We start from the raw sequence: 22,780 nt of genomic DNA, 5'->3' as shown, positions 1-22,780 counted from the left end.
TCATTTTGTCAACCGCAAGAAACTGGCCAACGTTCAATTGACATTCTCATGTATCCCAAATAAATGCAACAAACAAAGAATGGCGACCGTCGATTAAATTAGGGCTAAAAGCTTCATGCTAAATGAGGCAGGAAAGCTGATCAGGGGAGAAGTGGTAAAAAGGTTTCCAAATGAACACCCACTCAATTAAATAGAAACGTGACATGTACAGTACGCAGAATCATTCTGCTACCCGAGTACCGAACACAACATGATGTACAGAAGTTGTCGGGTACATCTGCTTGTCATTGAAGATTTTTTTGCTGCATATTAATGTTGCTGTTAAAAGCTTGGCCCTGGGCCAGGGCTATATCCACAAAACTCAAACTTAAGAGAATACTTAAGTCACACTTAAATATAAGCACCCCACAAACTTCACTGGGGTTGCTTAAGTCGGTTTTCACAAAAGATCTAAGCACCCCACTTATCTTAGTGCTCAAGTTAAATTAAGGGTTCAAAGCAACCACTCTTGCTCATGCGCCAGCCGATTACGCCATAACTGTTACCAGTTACCTAGAGATGTCACATTTACCTTATGAAGTTTCTTTCATCCGACAGCACTCTTAACATTTTTGTTCATCACAATTAATTCTCAGGATCATGAATTTTAAACAAAATTGGCTGAAAGGGGAATATTAAATATGTGTTTAATGAAGAATTAATTTTCTCTTATCTCTTATAAATAACTTTCAGTTGGTACCATCGTAATGTACATGTTATAATTGCATTATACAGACATGTTTTACATACATAACATATACAGGCACAAAGGAATATTTGCAATTACCCGGAAATGAACGAGAAAATCCTTGCTCAAAGTGAAGATAGGACTGGTACCAAATACCCTGTGAAATGTTTCCGTCTGAAATGGTATCATTCGGAAGCAAACAATCATGGAAGGTTTAAGAAGGTGTGTCCGCAGGCATTTTGTTTTTTTACATGCGTTAGCAATGAAATCCAGTTATATGACCCCTAAAAAGTGTGCATATTCCGTGTACGTTTCTCTCTTTTCTCAAAATGTTTAGTATCCACTGAGCTGAAACTTCACAAGTTAGTTGTTACTGGTATACCTTCTTAATATTTTGAGCTAATTTGTTGACAAATGAAAAAAATGATGCACAAAAAGCAGATTGATCCAAAATGTACCTTTAATGGTAACCTACACACGTACATTGTATTTGGCTAAGAAATATTTTCTGTTCTTTGCTAAGCAACGCCATGAAATCGGCTCCTGTTTTCATGCTTTACGGTACTTGACATTTTCCCTGCCTACATACCAGTAGGCCCCTATAAGTTAAAGGTAATATACAACATTTGCAAACATCAACAAAGCAAAACTACCAAATTATTATGAAATACCTTACTTGACCGTAGTTTTTTGTTAGTAAATAATAGTCTCAAGCAGCCTATGAAACCATGGCACCTCGTGTGCTGTCATTTTCAAGCAAAGGGAATTTTGTATCAACTTCCAAAGATGGTCGGCGGACCATCGTTGGAAAAAAAACTGACTTTTTTCAAATACTGCCCGCAATTTACCAAATTTAGTTAGTCCACATTTTGTTTGCAATCGTTTACACATCCGTGAATGGATGCAAGCCAGCTAGTCTAGTTCCCTGGCCTTTCAATTGTAATTCCCTGACATCTACAAATTGCTTCGTTTTGTCTGAATGTAGGGCAACCAGACTACATGAACAGCATTTCTTAGGTTTGCCAGCATCTATGAACACAAAACTTTAAAAAGGTCAGTGTTAACATTTTTGCTATGAAATATTAAATCGCCAAATCTGGTTTTCTGAAAAATACCGCAAAAGCTAATGATGTACCTTTAAGCATGGCAGGACTTGGTAATTTTTTTTTCATTTGCAGAAATGACGGATATCCTTGCCCAAGGTAATTGAAAAAGTTGAGAGTGACTGCACTTGACTTGCTAGATTCAATGCATTTTATAGCACCCAAAGCAGCTGAAGTCTGCATAATGTTGCATGGAGGATGGTCCTTAATGGACCGATACCCAATGACCCATGTGTTTGCCGCAAATTGACAAAAGGACCTTTGCAAGAATATTCTGCGTTTGATGAAATAAAACTTTCATGAGTTGATGTGTTCTGCATCTGATGAAGCAGATATAAGATTCATTGAAAGTGTGAAGAAGTAATGATGCGTCGTCATGAAGGGGCAGTGGAGTAACCATTATAACTTCCAATTTTGCAGGGTAGGGGCAATTTAGGGTTCTCATTACCGAAGGGGGCACTCAGTGGGTAAAACTTGGTCATCGTAGAGTTGAATTGAATTGAATTAAATTTAACTGAATTGAATTACTTTATTGATTCATCAAGGAAATTACATTTGCTCACCGGTACAAAAAAATCCAAATTCACAAAATTTCACAAAAATACCATACAATTACAATAATATCACAAAAACACTATGAATACAAAAAATGTAAAACTTTAAATTAGAGATTGTAAGATGTTATTAAAAATAACAAAATATCTGACTTTCACTGTCAGTAATTCTTAAATTTGAAAACTACCAGACGCCTAAAATTGGAATTCTGAAAGGAGATGGCTCTGGGTATTTAATGATCGTGGGTGTCGTGATTGTGTCCCAGGTTTCGGGAGTCTCATCCAACCACTACATGGAAGGATTTGTCTGGCAAGTATTTCATGCAATAAATATGAAGCTTATTTCCTTCTGAGAGGGTAGTTCGGATGCAAGGGCAGATCCAGCATTGGCTTAAGGTAAGAGGGGGCCGTGGTTTGCAGGCATGAGCTGCCGTTTTCTACACGATTTTCCTATTTTTTTCCATCCAAATACAGGCTTTTATAACTTTTTGAAAATGAGACGGACTTGCTTGGGAGGAGCAAAGCCTGAAGGGCATGCCGCTATCCTCATAAATTCCTTAAAAACAGGAAAAAGGCGCAGCTTCAAGCTTAAACGAAGGCAGATTTTGTTGAAGCTTGTGTGGTGTTAAAACTTCAATCACATTGGACATTGTGATTTGAAGTGTCAGTAAATTATGGATGGACGTAATTACCGGAACAGATGCCATGTCGTCTGAACAAGAGTTGTTATTTTGTTCAGAACAAACAGTGACAGCTTGACCGCCAGGCTGAAAATTGTCACTAGTATCTAGAATTGAAAACCATCGAGGCATCGAGGCCAATTCATACTCGACATGAAAAAAAAGAATGCAATTTTATCTGAATTTGTTTCGCCATAGTTAGAATTCACAACAAAATTTTGTCGAAATTGCCTTGTCATCTCATTTGCGTACAGTACATGTATGCCTTCATCCTAAGAATTTTTTAATCGATAATATGGGAAAAACATGTTTTGTAACAAAAAAAAAATTGTCCAGGTCACAGTGGAATTGTTGAGGAACTAAAGGTAATTTTGTGATGAAAGGGAGAGTTTAAAATTAAAGTTCTTTTATGATTCCTGAAAAACTGCTTGAAAAATAAACACTGTTTTGATAAAATATGTAATCTGCGTCCAGGATTCCCTTACATTTCCGCAGGCTTGTCTGCTGTTTGGCTAACCAACATGAATTTGTACAATCCCTAAGGATTACTTTACATATTCCTGCAAGGAATCGAAGTTCCAAACAAAACATTTAACCTGAAGGTGTTTTTCTTACTAGTCACCCACTTCAGGCATTGTAAGAAGTTAGTCCTTACTAGCCCTTGGCACTTACTTCTAGTGTTTTCAAGTACATGTACACTGTACATAAAACAAAATAAACATTCGATTTTTTTTCTATGTTGGATGCATAAGAATGGCACATTGACTTTTTTCCCTTCAAATTAACATGAAAGTGCAATTTATGTTCATGTCTCCACAAAAGCTGGCGATTTTATCCATGAAGAAATAGTTGATTAAACGTTGGCACGTATTGTTTCTGAATTCATTTAGAACCCCAGGGCATCATTTGAATCGCAAAATTGTTCAACTTGGCAGTGACCCCGTGAGCATGTGTGCATAATGAATGCATAATGACGGACACATGGAGCCGTCGAGTCTATCCTGTATATGCCGTAGCGTGAATAATTTCAATATTACCTGGACAGATGGTCTCGCGGGAATTAACTCGGCTGATCCGAAATCTCAAAAAGAGAAGAAAACAAATCTCCAATTTTTTTTTTTAACTGAACTAGGACTGGATTTGGAGATGGTGGAAGAAGAAATGATGATTGACCTTTAATGCAGGGATAAGCCTCGCGGATTGATCGGTAGATTGAACCTTTGTTATATTTAACACTCAAAAAAATTGCCTTTCATGATGGAACGACTGCATATCGGGCTTAGTTTTAATGAGAGAGGACGGCGTAACTGGAGTCCAATTTGGGGCCTCGTTTTCTGTAGGGGGATACTCAGAGTGTTTTTAAATATAAAAAGTTAATTTTCCCTTCCCCAAATTCTGAGTGGAGGGGTGGGGGGCACAAGCCTCCAGTGGGGGTCATGTCACCCCCATGGTCCCCCCATCCAACTTTAGTAATGTTACTGATGAGTGATGGCTTTGGTGATGAACCACACCTTTAACAAATCAACTTAAATTTTCATTTAAACCCAAATTTGTCATAATTTCAGAAGTTTTAATATTGTAGTTGTATTCTTAGCTTGACCAACTTTAGTAATTAAAATGATGGAATTGCAAATTAACAACTTATAGGCTTTATTTTTAATCATTTACACTTTTGAAGTTCAATTCTGTGTCTGAACACTGCTCAGTTTTAGTTGCACAGGGACTGTCATAAATTTCTTAGCTCAACAAACACAAAATCACAATTCTGAACCAGTTCGGAGTATCATTGGCATGGACCGTACATCGCACCTCATGGCTGTATGCAGATGATTTATTTCCATTACCTGCGTAGATCGACTTGAGACATTGCCAACATTTTTGAAGTGGACTTTGATTTCCCTTGTACACAAACTGCAGATGTTCGCTTTGAGGCTACGGTAATTATGCGCATACTCACTGATCATTTCGAAGCTAGCTCAGTAAATATAAGGTACGTGACATCCCGTTCTTTTCTCCAGTGTATATCAGTGACTATAATTATTGGAACTTGGAAGTAACAGCTTAAGTGGTCATTTACCTAATTGCCACGACAAAAGAAAGTAGGTGCCATTTGCGTTCTATTATGCAAATGAAAACAGACATGATTTGTGCATTTGCATATGAGTAAATCTCATTTGCGTTTACACATCTATTCAATTAATTGATTATTTGCTGGCGCCTGTAGTTTGGATGTTGAATTTAAAGGGAATGTACAACATTTGCTCTTGCTGCAATTTTCAGTTGTTAGTGGATTTGGGGGATTAGAATGTTAAAGCAAATATTGTTAAACTGACTTGTTTCACGTTTTGGGCTTGTAGATCGATGCTGAAAAAACCAAGAAAGCCAATCATGTTCTTGTAGTCTGGTTCTCTTACCCCACTTAAGATGAAACGAAGCAATTTATAGACTTTGGGAAATTGTTAGGTATAGAGAATCAGTCTAGAAGGCTTGTACCCCTTCACAGGTGTGTAATCATTTGCAAAGAAAATGCGGAAAAAGTAATTCTGAAAAATTAGGAGCAGTTTTTGAAAAAAGCCAGTTTTCTCCAATGCTGGTCGGCTGACCAGCGTTGGAAAAATACCAGTTTTCTTGAAAATATCAGCACGCCAGGAGCCATGATTTTACAAGGTGCTTTAGAATGTCATTCTCTAACAATCCAGTAAGATTTTTCATGATAATTTGATCATTTCGTTTTTTGATGTTTGCAAATGTTGTATCTTCCCTTTTAGAGGATATGGCTGGTTAGAAGTAAACAAAAGAAAAAAAGTTCATAGGTGTGATTACTAGAGCACATTGTGTTCATTTCTTTTCATGTCTGACAGCTTTGACAGGTTTTTAGCCTTACAATAGAAATTTTCATTTCTAGTTCAGCAGAAATTTAAAAAAAATTATGAAATAAAAGTAACTACCTATATCACATGAAGAAAGTGGCCCGTTTATCCCTCCCTCATACATTTTAAATTTGGCCTGAGGAAACTTTTCCCGAGACACACGTGTCCCATAAAAATAAAAAATATCCACCGAGACCCGGATATCCATGTTTATCATTTTTCCAAGCTGCGTGTGAATGCCCTGCGAATTAATGCACAGAGTGCACTGCTAGATTGAATTAACCCGCCGTTTACATGTATTTATCTCTTCCCGCGGAGGGACGGAAAAAATATTGTCCCGGCGCTCGGAGGGCTTTTGGGTGGATTGACGTGGGGGTAGTATGGTTGAGAAAAATCTTCAGCCGGTGATAAATAACCCTTCTTTGCATTTCCTCGCCTTGACATTAATAATCTCGCCGTTCGTTTTAATGTCACTTCTCATTCTGCGGATTGTAATTCCCCGTCTTCTCAGAGTTGCAATTATTTCCCTTGAATGCTCCTTGGCGCAGCCCTGTTCAAGTCGTCTGTTTTGCTTCGACTCGCGTGTACCAGTATATCTCGTGTGTGCCTGCCAGTTTTACAGAGTATACATTGTACATGTAGATGCACATTCTGCATGTGCATGTAGTGATGACGTGATTTTTGGTCAGATGGTGTGTCAATATACATGTAATCAAAAGGAATAATTATAACATTATCAGAATTGTTCTCATTATGACTGGCTAATGGTCACTCTATATTTAACATGCATAGATCCACTTGTGACATTTTGTTGCTTTGTTTGTTTACATGAAAACAATGATGTTAACGTTTCTTAATTAAAAGGCTTTCTGTGTAATATTCACATCTAAATGTGTAAATATCACAAAGCAATACAGGTTCAAAGGCATGTATGTTCTTGCCTTTAAAAATAACAATAAAAACACGAAATGAGATTTCTAAAAAGATGGGATTTCATGTATTTCAAAGGCATCAAAAATACATGCATCATTTTCTGTTTACATAATCTTGCAATTGTTGATAGACTAGATTTTGATTTCAGAGAGACACTCACACAATTGTCTGGCCTTGGGTCATTTTGGACCATGCACTTACGCCTTTGATTGCATTTGGAAACGGTCAGTGAGGAATAATTTTCTTTGATGTCGATAATTAACATGGCACTGGTGTCATTATAATCTTTTATGGATTGTTTGCACTGCAGCCATGTTTGAGGTGTGTGCTTCTGTTGAACAGGGATACACAATGAGGACCACTTGTTCATTCATTATTTCTGGACTAACTTAGCAAAAACACAGTGACGCACCCAAGGGGGGGGAGGCTCGGGGGATTGAGCCCCCCCCCCTCCCCAAGAGGTTGTCATATAAAAAAGAAAAAATTGATAATTTTTTCTTTAGTTTTAGTCCCACGATTTGACCTTAGTTATATGTAAGTGGCCTATTTTCGAGGAGTATAAAGGGGGTGTAAGGGGCGGCACCAACGTCAAAATAGTCCCCCCCCCAAAAAAAAAAAAAAAAAAAAAACCAAAATAAAACTTCTAACAAATTTGAAATATAAAAATTGTGAGGCCCCCCCCAAGCCAAATTCTGGGTGCGCCACTGGCAAAACATGCCCCAAAGATGGCTGCTGAATGCAATTGATCTATTAGGTCGAGGATGGCTCATGAGTGTAAAGGGAGTCAGGGGATCTGATACACCGTGCCCTCTGGAGACATGCACACAATAGGGAACAAAAGATTGTATACGTCTCCACAGGGCAATTTCTATAGATGAATACGTCTCCACAAGGTTATCACGAAACAGATATATGGACTTTACTCAAAAACTAGGAATTTCCAGGGTATGTTGATCAGTCGCAAATGGAAGAGTTTTAGAAAAGGGATATTAAGTCCAAATTTCAGCCAAGGAAATTAATTCTGGTTATAAAATAAGAGCATTTTGAAACTTCACTTTCAAACTCGAAAACTTTAGTACACGAGAACAAAGAAATGTCTCCACAAGGATACAAATTCCAGTATGCGTCTTCCTGTCCCACCTCAGCAAGTTCATTATAAATTTTTCTTGCAAGCGCTTGCACAGAACTGAGTACAGATGTAGCATACAATGTATATGTGCACATTGTACATGTGCATCGGTTAAAACTTAAGATCATATGATACAAATGTATCTCCCTGATGCAGAATTCCATCACTCAAGATCTAGACCGAGTATGTATCGCTACACAGTTGCAGAGTGATTTGCTGTGATTTTGATGGGTTTGTGACATTTTTATATAATGTTATTTATAGTGTTATTTCATAATTTGTACTGTTTTTAATTGTCTTACAGTGAAGTATTTTTCATTGATAAATGAGTGCGGATTGACTATGATAAATAAATAAATACGCATACACAAACAAGGTTTATTGATTACATAAGTTATGTAAATGAAGGCAATTTATACCATGATCATGTGCACACTTCCCGGCATGCGCAGTATCTGCTTCAATATTTGTCATGCAAAAATGTACATGAAGACCAATCAGAATCCTTTTACACTCATGAAATAAACAATATGTCAGCTATTGTTCGAAATCATCATGGAGCAGTTGATTTGTTCAGTAGCCAGCGATATAATCGCTTTCCCCATTACTGGGGGCTCTGTGAGCATACAGTGATGTAGGGCCTTCGTATTGGTGCATGTGTGCCGTGATTATTAACGCTATTGAAATTCATCCGCTGCTATTGATCACTGCCCCGAAATAATTGCTTTGCGGATCTAACCACAACCGCCCAGCCATATATACTCTCTCTTATATACTCCGCACACTGCAATATGTAGACACTCTGGCACACTTGGCTGTACGCCATCACAGCCTCACAGGCAGCCGGCCGGGCCGCGTACAAAGCTCCGCGCACTTGGATGTTCCACATTAACGACCAATGATTACTGCTCACCGTGTGCACAGCGTTTGCAGTATTTATAGCGACGGTTGATGGGTGCTGGGGAATATTACGCCTTGATGTGGTGCTCCTCCGAGGATGTTATTGCAAGGAGAATGACTCTGGGATTCCGTTGGGTGTTGAACTGTCGGTAAGGCATCTCAGATGGTTTACATACATGTATGTGTGCCACAAAAGCATATTTATGAACGCGTCATTTTGTAATGTATTGTGCCACGGGAGATCTGTATGGTACATCTTAGATGGTACATGTACATGTTGTAGCAGTTATATTTACTAATAATGGCATGTACATACATCAGTAGGATAAAGACTTCTTAAAGACAGCTACCTGGTATAATGAAAAAGGAGATATTGGCATTGTCAGTTAAAGTGGAGACACAGAGATTTGTAGGGTGAAAATGACATTTTTTTGTTACACTTAAAATTAATCAGAAAATTTGCAAGTGTACCGGGACACACAGCAAATACATTTTCAGTTTATGTGTTATATACTAGGTTGATTGAAATTCTATTGGGAAAAAATGGCATGCATAATTAATAAAATTAATGATAATTGCCTCAAGTGATGATTTATTACCATACATGTCATTATTTCTACTGTATATTTTTTACTGCTTGTTTGTTGTGGGTAGGAAGTGTACGTGTAAAGCAGAAAAAAGTGCACGCAGGGGTGAATACGCACCTGTTTCGGAAAATCATAAATGTATAATTTTACCTTACATGTACTTCTCAGAAAAAAATGAATTCCTATTGCAATGCACAATTTACACGTACATAATTTGTACGTGAACACTTGAGTGTTGCAGCGCTGGATTCTAATCTTTACCCAGACCAATCGTAGAGTGGAATCGGATTACTAGAAAGCGAGAGGGATTTGTCCATCTTCTGATAACAAAGACGTCCAACAGCCGAGCCACAAAATAAACTCCCTTGCTTGTGAATGTATCTCGTGATTCCTTAATTGACATTTTTTCCCCGTTTGCTTTGCAACCATCTTGACAGTGCCTGCTTTTATTCCACAAGGGATATGTGTGGGTAGATCCCTTGTGCATTCATTCATTGTTACTGAATTAAAATAACTAAAAACACCTCAAAGGCTGCTTAATGCAATGGAAGTATGGCAACAAATGAGGATGCATAATGCTCTCTTGGATTTTTCCATAAGGCAATGTCACTTGAGACAATTTACAGCATGTAGAACTAGCTACCGCATAGAAGAATGTGATAGGCTCATTTTAATTTTGATCAACTTTCTGATGAAATAACTATTTGAGAAAAAAATGTCCATGAGAAAAACGATTTTGCACATTATTTGGTCCTCTAATTGTAGCCCTAAGGTAAGGACCAATGATGTACATGGGCATGTGTGGCTTGGCTCTACAGTCCAGAACTCATTGGAAACCAGTAATTAGATTGCATGGTGGATTTGAATTGAAGACACCCTTGTAAAAATAGAATAATTTTTTGTGTGTATCTCAGTAAATCAGGGATGTAGTTTAGTCCAACACAAGTCCCTCGCAAGTCCAGTCACAAGTAAATCACACATCTGTTCACCAGACAGTCACAAGAAAGAAGAGTGGATGAATAATAACGAAGGAATGCTTTTGTCACAGTTCATTTGAATAGCTTGTGACTTGAATACAGACTGGCGGACTTGTGATAGACTTGTTTTGCAGGGACTTGCAGGGACTTGACTACATCCCTGATGTTCACAAATTAAAAGCAAACTACTTGTGTAAAAACCAACAACAAAATGTAAACTAATGTACACATTTGTAAAAAAAAAAACCAAATTAATCTGCATGATTTGCACAATGAAAAAAAGAGGTTAGTTTTATCATTTTTTCTATGGTTTCATGCAAGGCTTGGCTGTATTAAAATGTTGGTAACTGTGAACAGCTATAAACCTTGTAAACAGCTTCAATTGTTTGTACACAATCAACAGTCTGTCACAATGGCACTTTAAGTCTGGATAGGAAATTGGTTGAAGCATCTGGTGAACTGTGTAACAAAAGAGAACTTAGCACCTTCTGCAGTGTAATCCTGTAATCCACAATGGCAGCTAATCTGTGGTCAGTTGAGATTTCTCAAACAGGGTTTGGCTGCCAACAAGATAAAGCCTCCCATGTGAACACAGACTGAAATTTATGATTGAGAAGAAAACATGTTGCTGATTGAATATTTTCGTGTGCTTTGGTCTATCCGGTTCATTAGTGACTTCATTATATACATGCGCGCACCACTGCTTACTGGCGCCTATTGGACAAACACTCAAGCTGCATTAACTTCCGACTCCAATGGTTGTAGTGCTACTTAATGGGCAGCGGGCGTGGTTTAAACTGCAGTGACGTCACACTAATGAACCAAATTGAGGTATCAGGTTCAGGTTTTGTGATCAATTTTTGCTGGTCCCAGAGGGCCAACCTACTTAGAGTATCCTCGTACCTGACTGACTCTCTGACCATGGAGGAAGGATGGTTTCCTGACTGGAAAAATGTGATCGAACAAAAAATTTGAACCAACAAACTCAAAAATGGCAACAATTTCTCTGGAAAGGTTGTGCCGAGTCTGTTTCTGATCAGGTCCGAGGAGCTTCGGGACCCAATGAGCTGACACCTTGGACATTTGGACACCGTATCTGGTTTTTTTTCTTCATTTTTTCCATTTTCAAAGTTCAATTCTCAGGAAACGGTGACTGTCAAGGTTTAATTATCTGTAACAGAAAAACAAGAACAGATAATAACTTCAAACTTTCTGTGTAATTATTCAACAAGTCGAACTGCACACAATATCAGTCAAAACTGTATAGCTGTTCTCCTTCTACACATGTACCTTAGGCCACAAACTTACCAATCACCCTTCGTACAATTTGTGCAATTGTACTTTATACTTGCTGTGTAAATTGTCTTGTTATGTGGGCATTCAAGTGTAGGAATAATAAAAATTTATCAGAACAGGAGCATGAACTATGTATGTATGCACATGTATGATGTGCAAGTTTTCAGCTGTTGGATTGCTTTTAAAGTTGGGTTCCCCAAGTTGTTTTTGAGTTTTGTCTCGAAAAATAGAATCATTTTCTAAATTGCAATTTTTCTAGCAAAACAAAAGATATTCACGTTTGAATGAGACATCAACTAAAAAAAATCGGCAGATATTTAGTTATTGAATTACTACTTTACAAATTTGAATTAGGGCCTACTTGCGGCCTGACAATAATTCAGTTCTTGCAGGGTAGGCTGGTTACAGCCCCACAATCAGTATTGAAAATGTATGGACCAGGAACCAGTCTGCTGGTAAGGCAGATGTGTTTGTGCCCAAAATAAAACTTTTTTTTCCATAGGGTTGAAGATGTCTAAAAATGGGGGAAAAAGAGGTTTTTGGGCTGGAACAAAAATACAAATTGAAAATTTATTAATAGAAAACAAGCGAATATGTTGAAGAGCCACAGGGAACAACTTTATTTTTAGTCCATCCCCCGTATTGATAGGCCTATATATGGACAAGAATCTATCTTTGTGATTCGTACTGATCAATTGCGACTGCATCCATGGCAAGCTCGAAGAAAAACATGTTTGTCTAAAAAAAAAATATGGGAATGGTACACTAGAGAGCATTCACCTCATTGAGATAGGGGCCACGGAAGTCGGTCAGCCACAATGCAAACTCCCAGGACATACCCGCGCTGTCTGTGGACATTAGATATAAGCTAAATTGATCGAACATTCTCAACATGTTGAGCGTTCTCGGTAACTTCTCTGCAGCAGGCTGTTCTTATTATCATTCATTCGTGGTAATGGACCCAAGGATTTCTCGAAAGTGCCCATGGCACTGTTGTTAAACTTGCCTATTTTGAAACCTGTAGAGAGAAGAAAAAACGAAATACAGACAAACCGCATGAGACATATTATGGGCAACTCATGCCCGTTTCAAATTGTAAACTACGGTACATAAATTATACAAATTGCTTGGGTGAGATTTGAACCTTGGTCACAGAGATATAGAATGCGAGGAAAGTAGCATCATGCCAACCCAACTTCCTACTTTTGAACTCAAACATGCATTGTGTAACTGAGACAAATCAACTATAAATAAGGTGAATTAAGATGAGATAAGCTTTGTGGAAAAATAAGTCATATTATATATGACCTGTCACCACAACATGAGCATAAAGTTGGAAATCGCCATTTTGCAGTACAGTGGGGGCAAAGCCAAAATTTTACAGGGTGGTGAATTTTTTGTTTTCAGGTGAACCTGAATCAGTAAGTCCCGTTCTACCTTTCTCCAATTGTTTCTGTTCTGTCAAATATTTAGTATTCATCTCATTTTATCATTGGACTGTTTATTCACTTTCAGTGGGATTTTTATATGTCATTTTCTCAAGAATAGGTTTACAACTTCAATTTGTCTGGCGGCCTACATGTATATTCATTACTGATCTCAGCACCCCCAAATGTTATCTACCATTTGAAAGCTCTTGTTCTGCAGAATCCTGAAGTAAAAAATCTCAATTCTTAGAAAGTCCAACTTTACCTGAATGCTCATTTTGTGGAGACATATCACAAAGAGATTTTTCTAGTTTTGTATGATAGAATTCAAGGGCGGATACAGAACAGAATTTTGTGGGGGCCCCAAAAAATTTGGTCCCCCAAAAAGCGGGTCCCAAAATTTACAGCGTGGGGTTTTGGGCCGGAAATGTTTTGGATTCTAGATGCTCTGTTGTGCAATCTGAGGCAATTTCTGACCACTTTAACCAATTTTTTTAAGGAAAAGATGGTGGTGTACGCAGAGCCTGCCTTTATTGCGACGTCACTATAAACAAAAAGTCGTTTTGGGTGTTTGGTTTTTTTTTGGGGGGGGGGGGCATGTCCCGCGTTGGCCCCCTGGATCCGCCCATGATGGAATTATTTGTAGATGTTGTACCACTCAACCAGCAAGCTTGCATGAAAAATTGAATTTATAATAAAAATTTTAATTGAATTAAGTCATATTGAAAAACCATGGAGCTGGAAAAACTACACAGTATTACTAAGACTGACTCTATAGCATGCAAACAATCTTCTGAAATATTTTCGCCCTTAAATTTTAATCCAATTTTGTGCTGACATTCTGATACACTACTACGTATTCAGTTATACTGTACCAACTTAACACTGTAACAAAATATTGATGGCCGTGGTATAATGGCCTGCCTTGCGTTAGAGCTAGCCAGCTCATTTAGCATAAAATAAAAAGTACAAAGAACTGGCCAGTGCAGTTAGCCGGGGTAATTTTAGCTCGCTCTCCTCTGGCTTGTATTGATTTTAATCTCCTATTCAATAGAGCAATGAACATTGTGGCCATTCATGCGTGGAATCGCAACAAAGAAAGGACCATAACGACGAAAATTAATATTCGCACGTAATCATTTGCTGCATGTGTTGGTATTTATATATTGTATGGTACAGGTATCAGTGCAGCTATAAAGACTACCATGAATTTCTGAATTTGTAGTAATGAATTGAACAGTAAATTTTATTATTAAAATGTTATCATTTCACAAATGCCAATTCAGAAATGTACACATTCTGTTGATTGTGTTCTTAAAGGGAATATACCGGTACATCATTTGCTTTTGCTGTAATTTTCAGAAATGGATGGAATTGGGGGGTTGGAAATATATAGCAAATATAGTTACACTGACTTTTTGAGGTTTTGGGTTCGAAAATGCTATAAAAACCAAGAAAAACAATCATTTTCCTGTAGTCTGGTTCCCTGACTCCATAGAAGAAACAGAGCAGTTTGCATACATTGGGGAATTGTAAGGTCAGGGAACCAGTCTAGCTGGCTTGTACCCGTTCATAGGTGTGTAATCGATTGCAAACAAGTGCGATGGTCAATTGGGGCCCGTATTTGAAAAAAGCCAGTTTTTTCCAATGCTGGTCGGCCGACCAGCGTTGGAAATTGATACAAAAATATCACTTTTCTTGAAAATGACAGTATACCATGTGCCATGATTTTACAGGAGGCTTTACACTGTCATTCACTAACAGTCCAGCAAGGTATTTCAAAATGATTTGGTAGTTTTATTTTTTGATGTTTGCAAATGTTGTATTTTCCCTTTAAGCTTTCAACTTCATTATGTGAAATTCATCCATAATCTTTATGATAGCGTATTACACGTATGTACATTTTGATATGTATGTAATAAATATTTATGTGTTAAATACTTGGGACATAAACTACAGTGTACATGTAAACTATCATTGAAAATTGTGGCATAAATATATATAATATATAGTAAATGTCAAATATTTATATAATGAAAAGAACATTATGGCCTGGAATGCACTCAATTGGGCTACAAAACACTTTCTAAACAAAATGATAGAAATAGCATTTTATAGTAGAATTTAAACATGTACATTAACACCACCATCCTCTAAAAACTGGGCATTTTTGTGTTATTCTTATGTAAAAATTACAACTGCGTCTTCAATGCCATTAGGTACCCGGTACATGTACGTGTGCGCGCAGTGTGCAAAATGTTCTAAACACGCGCACGTTGCTTGAAATTTCTTTGAAATATGGCAAAGCACAGCCGATGCGTGTCACGAAAATGCAATGCACGTGACAATCTGTAGGCAGTGACATGTTCGAGAGAGACCTATTACGGGGTACATGTAATCCTATACAATAGCACTGCCCGGCTTACAAGTGACAGTCAGTGAGATATAAAGAGGACACTCGGTTGGCCCTCTGGGACCAGCATACTCATTAAAATATATCATCATAAAAATGGCATGTACATACATGTGTAGAATAATAGAAATTTGTAGAAAAAACATAATTTTGAAATTGAAACTAGGGGCTAAGGTATTTATGTATATGAAGTAAATCTTCATTCAGGTACAAGCTACTGGCAGTAAATTGTAGCCAAACGACATTGATCTATCCTGTATGAATCATATCTGAAGCTAAATGTATTCTCCCATTGACGTTTATTGATTGCCTCCTACTCCACACTATTAAGGTTCCGGTTCAATCCACTGCTATTCATAACCTTTGTTATGTAAATTAGGTAAATGATTCAGTTGACATTTGCATAGATCAGCATTGCACTTTGAAAGGATTATCCTTTAGTACAACAGCATATTGCTGACAATTACAATTCATATGGAAGGCATTAATTAAAAAAAAAAATAACATGAAGTGTGTAGAACTTTACAAATTTTGTAAAACAAAATAAGTAACTAAATAAATACTGGAAACTTTCCAGAATTCATCCAAAGCTGGCACTGCAGTATTCCCAATTTTATATAAACTGAATTTAAGACAGGGATTCTGATATTCATACCGAAATTTTTAAAAGGCAAAATTCTGGCAAAAATCCCAGCCAATGTCTGATATACAGCCAAATGCCACAAATACTGATTCGCAAGAGTAATTTCAGCAGTATTTGTACGATATTTCTTGCCGAAACCTCATATGATTCAATACTCCGGGGTGTGCACTGGAGCATTAATTGTACAACAATAGGCCGTGCACAATGGCCCACACAATGGTCAGCACAGAGTCTGACTCCACAGACTACACGGACTTTGTGTGTGTGTGTACAAAAGGCACGATGGATGAGCGTCTTTAGACGTCACTCGGAGGCGAGTCGAGGCAATCTTGACGTCTTAACCCGTCAGCCGTGCCTGTGTATAAAAACAGCCAGTGCCTGTTATCACGGCCTCCGGCGTGAACTGGTTAAATGGCAAAGTATCTTACTAGATGTCTCTTTTAATCAGAGACTCTTTAAGTTGAGGAAACATCATGTTTGTTCGTGAGTGACAGGACTTTGAAAAAAATGTAAAACATAAGATACATTTGATCTCTGGAGTATAGGGCTAGCCAAAAACACGCACATGCACGGCGAGATTGAACAATGTTGAAATAATGACAAGAACTTGATATGAAGTGGCTACAATATTCCCTATGCACTGGTACAGTGTTGATGGAAATACGTGAAACCGAACATTTCACAGCAGGCAATTAAGTACACGGCAGTCTGCAGCAGTCCCAAGGAATGACCCAGATTTGTCAAAGAATTATCCCTCGCCAACTGGAGCTCATTCCAACCATGGCCGTCAACACCTGTCATTTTTCCCCTTCTACTGATGTAATTGTTCAATAGGCATTTGGTTGAGCAGTAGAGGGCGCTGTACAGTGCTATTTACTGAGCAACATAACGGAAGAAAAAAATCCTGTTCATTGAAGCTGGCCAGTCGCTTTACTTATAGGATCAGTTGCAAACACTAAAAAAATGAAACGAACAAAAAAATAGCCCACTTGATTGTAAGTAAATAATAGTATGGAACAAATCGTTGAGCCTGGTGGTATGCTGTCATTCTCAATGAAAAGAAGAATCTTGTATCAGTACTTACGATGATTAGGACCTAACCATCGCTGAGAACAAACAAGATTCTCAAATACTACATCCGTTAAATGGCCGCGAGTCAACTGTTGACTTCATGCGTATGCTCATGCAGGTACGCTACTTTATATGTAGGAATTACTTTTACCACGACAGAGCCGGCATTCGGGCACTCCCTGTGACCTATGGGTTCTATGCATGACAGATTCTGTGGGCTGCACTTTGACGGTTGAAAATGAACAGCATTTGTTCATGTTTTTTTCAGCGCCAATGGACACAAAACATTGAACAGCTCAGTGAAACGATGTCTACTATAGGTTGTCTACTGAAAGCCCTTAAATCAGTCCATTTCATAAAATTACGACAATTGCAAAGCAGCAAAGGTCCTTTCTATGCCTTCAAATCTAAAAATCAAACATTGAAGAAAAAAAAAGGTAATTTTTGAATTGCAGTGGCATGTAAAGTTACATTAACAACCTTGTACCGGTATGTACACAGCTGTTTATAGCCCCAAAATTGCATCTTTGCAGTGTTGTCTTTTGCTCGAGAATAATGCCTTTTCCATTCACATTTTTCGTCCTCTCAATTATCATAATTAATGAATTGGCTTTTAATGTCAGCAGCAGATGACACAATAAAGTGAGCAAGGTAATTATAAAAAAATAAAACCTATGAGCAAACATTATCACCAACCTTTTAACTTTTGTCAACACTCAGTGCTCTCGATTTAATATCCAGTCTGCATGGTCTGTGGCCATATCGGAGGGGTTAGGTTACACCTAGATTGGTAGGAATAAATGAGAGAGATCTAGCTAGCAGCGGTCTCTAGCTCTGGCGCATTTAGTCGGTAGACTCGACGAGAAACTTGAGGAGCTATTAGCCCAGGTAGATACACCTGGGGTATGTACGTACATTGTACGGCTACAACATACGGGTATGGATATTACGTGCATACACCATCGCCACGAAATCAATTCTCTGTTCTCTTAAGGGATGTTTATGTACGACCTGTGTATGTAATCGATACTAAGGAGCGTTCTGGAAGAGAGTTTTGCAAGATTTTTGGTAAATTGCAGTTTGTGGATAACAGTACTGCTTGTTAGCGTACATGCAGACCATTCTAAGCCTGTTCACTGTACACTCCATGGAGGCCCCCTTTAATGGTGAAAGCATTGTGTTAGCTATTGTTTAGTCTTGGCCCAATATGCTAGTAATCGATAGTGGACGGTGCATAGTGCGCCCTCTAATGGCACAACAATTAGACCAGCGGGCCCTCACACTAACGTCTTGGCCACTTCGTTTCAGCGGTTTAACTTTTTCTTTATTCTCTCCTTAAATTTGTCCTTTCCAAGCATGACATACACCCTTTGACTAGAGCCCCCAAAAGTTGAGGTTTTTCATGAATACAGATGTTGAGAATTGAAAGAGGTTCTACATAAAATTTATTTGGTTGAAAATTAAATTTAGGTTTCATTTTAAATGAGAAATGGGCATTCTTGACATAATAAGCTTCTAAAGGGTTTTGGGTTTTTTTTTTTTGGGGGGGGGGGTTGAAAGTGGATGAGCATATTTTTTGTTTACTGACTTCTTTTAGCAATTAGTTTTTTCCCAGGAATTGTGTATACTGTTACAGCAGTTTTTTTTTAAATTAGTTCCTAAAAGATGGCAAAAAAAGTTATTTTATGAGACCCTCATTATTTTCAGTCTACAAGTATACATGTATGAGTTAATCCATTTGTTACCCACAGGATGAGAATCAGACTTCAACTGAACCATGGGAGTTTCTATGTTCTTTGCCATTTGATATGCATATGCTGTCCAGTATGACACTGTCAAATTAAACAAATTTAAACCTTTTAAAAGATTAATGCACTAAAAGGTTAAATGTGTTCATGTGAACATCCCTGGGTTGTTTGGCATGGACTCTTTGGCATAGACCGTCTCCATACCTTGTATTTGTTGAGTGTGACATCAGTTTGCTAAGATTGAAGGCATGTTTGCTCAGTTCTAATTGTATTTGCTTATAAATTACGTCATGAAATTTGTTTAATTGAAAATCATTGATGTCTATTCCAAAAATGTTGGGGATCAATACAGTACATGTACCTTACTTCTATTAATTCTTAGTAGCACATTTTCAACTCTAAAGATTTCATTCAATGGTCCAAGGTCAATTTTAAGAGATGGATTAAAACAAAAAATTATTAAACATTCTGGTATTAGGCTCAATAGGCCACTGCCTATAGCTGCAGATTTGAACATTAATTCTATCTTGCTTGGCATTTTTGCTATAGACATCATTGAACAATCCTTTAAAATCCCCTAACACTAACTGAAGAAGCATAAGGGTATTATATTTTTAACTTATCAATTGAAATTCAACAAGATTTTGCCTCTCTACAGACAAATACATGTACGGTAGCTCACCTTAAAACACTTCACATCTTAAATAATCCCAATTGATTCTTCATTTTTTTTTTAAGTGTTTTACTTTAAAAAAAAAACAAGGTTTAGAATTTAACAATTGATAAATGTATCATTCCAGTACAGGGAAATTTCTGTGCACATGTTTAACGAACGTGTTTTTCTCCCTTTTTTCCCCCCTCCCCTTCTCCCCACCCCCACTCTCAGGATCGATCACCTGCCTAGCCGACCTGATACATGTCCATGATTAGTGTCCGCTCGCCAACGCGCCTCCATTACCACCGCACATCCACAGAGCACTTAGGTATATCTTTAGCCTGCTGTACATGTGCCCCGTTCGCACATTGCCACACACAAGCCTGAGCGTCACAGGGCAAAATCACTGCTTCCTTTCTCATTCTGCTGAGAGAGAGAGAGAGAGAGACGGTGTTTTCATTGATGGTAAAGCCTCAGAGATGCAAACAAGACTGATGAGATTTGCCTCTCTGCAAGTCGTGATTGGAAGTACATGAAAGCCGTCACAGGTAGCTCTCATGTGGGCACAAGCACATCTCCAGGAATTCTGTTCCACCGAGGAAACGAATGGCAGAAACCATCAGTTTCTAGCAAATTGTATTCACCGCACGCAGCTGTGATGGAGACATGTACATGTACAAGTAGATCGTCGTAAGAGCTTGTCGGTTTGATGATTGTTTTCAACCCACCAAGGAAACAGAAATCAAGGCTTGTGAAATTCCTCGTAGTGTGACTTCACTCTTAAGAAATAGAATCATCTGTCGTTATTTTTTGAAATCATGTGGAGAAGGTGACTGTTGTGCTGTGATAGGCAACGGGATGCTGTAAGGGGTGTGAGTTTCTCAACATGCCTGCTGTCTATGTAAACACACTGACTGCCTAGGGGGCTCACGGTCCTGTGGTTAGATGGATAACCCTGCTGTGCGGAATCTACTGCCGTGGAAACCAAAACTGACATGAGGATTTCGATGCTTCACTACAAACTACACTAACTGAATTTGTTCGTACCGTAACTGGTAAATTATTTTTTTGGTGGAGAGGAGTGGTACGGCAAGGTTGCAAAAAATGGCACGGTACTTTGTAAACGGCAGATTTTGTCTGTCGTGTTTCTGTTTGATCGCTTGTGTTGGACTCACAGGTGCCCTGTACTATGAAGGCTCAGTGGATACATACACGCAGTATGAGCGGTGGAATACGTCCGTGAATGGAACCCTCCGATTCCAATTCAAGTCCAAACAGACGAACGTTTTGCTGGCGTACGCCGACGACATGAAACAAGTGGATTTCATGGAAATTGCCATGGAAGACGGCAGTCTTCTCCTTCACATGCGAATAAATAACAAGGGAAGGACCTTGATTGTTGGCGATAATGTGGACGATGGAGAATGGCACACCGTGGAAGTGATACGAAGCAATCCTAGAAAATTTACTTTCAAAGTGGACGGGGACGAACGATCGGGAACAATGGATGGTGAGATTATTGAGCTCCCAACACAGACGGACTTCTTCTTTGGTGGTATCCCACGTCAGGTTCGACGATCGCACTTGGCGCGGCCCGAGGCTCGGTCGCGGACACACCTCAAGGGTCACATACGCAACATTGCGTATTTGGTGCAGGCGCGGCCCAACCGGTGGCGCCGTCCAGAACAGCTGGCCTCCAATAACGTCCGGGAGGATTTCTCAGATCTGTGCAGCACCAACGACCCCTGCAAGAACGGCGGGTTGTGCGTGAGCGAGCAGGGCCGGTCGCGATGCGAATGCGACGGGACCGGTTTCGTGGGTGAAATCTGTGAGGAAGGTAAGTAGCGACAAAATCATACACATGTAACGCCGTGTCCAAATCGGCTGTTTTTGGCTGTGGCTTTGATCTCCGATATTGAAATGTAACAATAAATATTCAGAGCCGTAGCCACAACGCCCATTTGGACTTGGCCTAAGTTTTTAGCCTAGCATGGAACTGCATGACCACAAATTTGTCAAAATCAATTTGCCAGATTAGCGCTGTCTTTAAAAACATAACACTCAACTTTTATTTATTTCTTTTTTGATGAATGCTGACACAGAAAATCTTGCATTGGCATGCTGAAGTCCATGCAGTGTACTTGCATGTATGCGATGAATGATTTACACGAGCAGCTGAAAGCTTGATTAGATATGTACACATAGCCCAAAGGAATGTACAACTGCCTGCTGCATGTTTAATTGAATGCGCGTTACAGCGGACGTCATGTTCTGACAAACAACAAATTGCCTGAAGCCTGTCTGTCAATTATTTTGCAGAAGCTTTGGTATGTGTTTTGTGTCTGTGTAAATCTTGTTAATTAAGTTGTATCGCATGGACTTCCTTTAGACACTGCATCTGTGTATTTTGCTTTCTTTTTGAGATGAAGTGAGATCAAAGTAAACGATTTCTGTTGGTTTAAGATCAAAGTTAAACATTTCTGTTGTGTTAAAACGAAAGTGATATTTGTATGAAAGGTTGAGTGTGATGTTGTGAATGCGCGTGTTTTTCCTGAATTTTTAAAATTTGTTTTCGTGATGCGGTGCCTTTCTCAAAAGCCAAATAATGATGATGATAATGATAAGTGAAATTCAGAGTTAGGAGGAAAAGTGGCTAATTTTGAAAGTAAAGGAGTTTGATAGTTTGAACTTTGAGGGTCTAAGGCCTTGATCCATGTTGCCGCTGTTTTGCACACTGTATGCAATTGAAAATTGGTTTTGTCCACTTTATTGGGACCCTCTGATTTACATGTGATATGTTGGTCACTACTCTCTTAAGAAGGTCGCGATGGGCCATCTATAGTTTTTAAACGGAGTCCATACATGTGGGTAGCCCTGCAAATTCACAAACGTTGGAACACACCTCAAGGCTGGTGCATTTCACAGGGAATATTCTCTGTGACATCAAATTCGCCTCACACCGCCTATCATTTGAATTTGAAAGGACAAAGCTATTTGAGTTTTCCGCAGTCCAACCTTCCCCCACCCCCTAAAAACATGTAAAGCCCAAAAGCCCAATTACAACATA

At 38.6% G+C, this 22,780-nt stretch overlaps 1 protein-coding gene across 4 annotated transcripts in view; it reads left to right on the top strand.

Annotated features, from left to right (window-relative positions):
- Window positions 1–22,780, top strand: part of LOC119743568 (neurexin-1-like) — a 111,719-nt gene that overhangs the window by 10,474 nt on the left and 78,465 nt on the right. For 2 of the 4 annotated variants that reach the window (XM_038219990.1, XM_038219987.1), the window contains exon 2: window positions 19,945–21,550. In XM_038219990.1, coding sequence (XP_038075918.1) covers window positions 20,818–21,550 — 733 coding nt within the window. In that variant the 5' untranslated portion in view covers window positions 19,945–20,817. Of the gene's footprint in view, window positions 1–4,981; window positions 5,055–8,793; window positions 9,046–19,944; window positions 21,551–22,780 lie in introns of those variants that run through there. The other 2 variants (XM_038219988.1, XM_038219989.1) reach the window with 2 other exon arrangements.

This window comes from Patiria miniata, unplaced genomic scaffold (assembly GCF_015706575.1).
Source record: "Patiria miniata isolate m_02_andy unplaced genomic scaffold, ASM1570657v1 HiC_scaffold_6, whole genome shotgun sequence".
NCBI classification, from domain to species: Eukaryota; Metazoa; Echinodermata; class Asteroidea; order Valvatida; family Asterinidae; genus Patiria; species Patiria miniata.
This window is presented reverse-complemented; position numbering and strand designations above follow the sequence as displayed.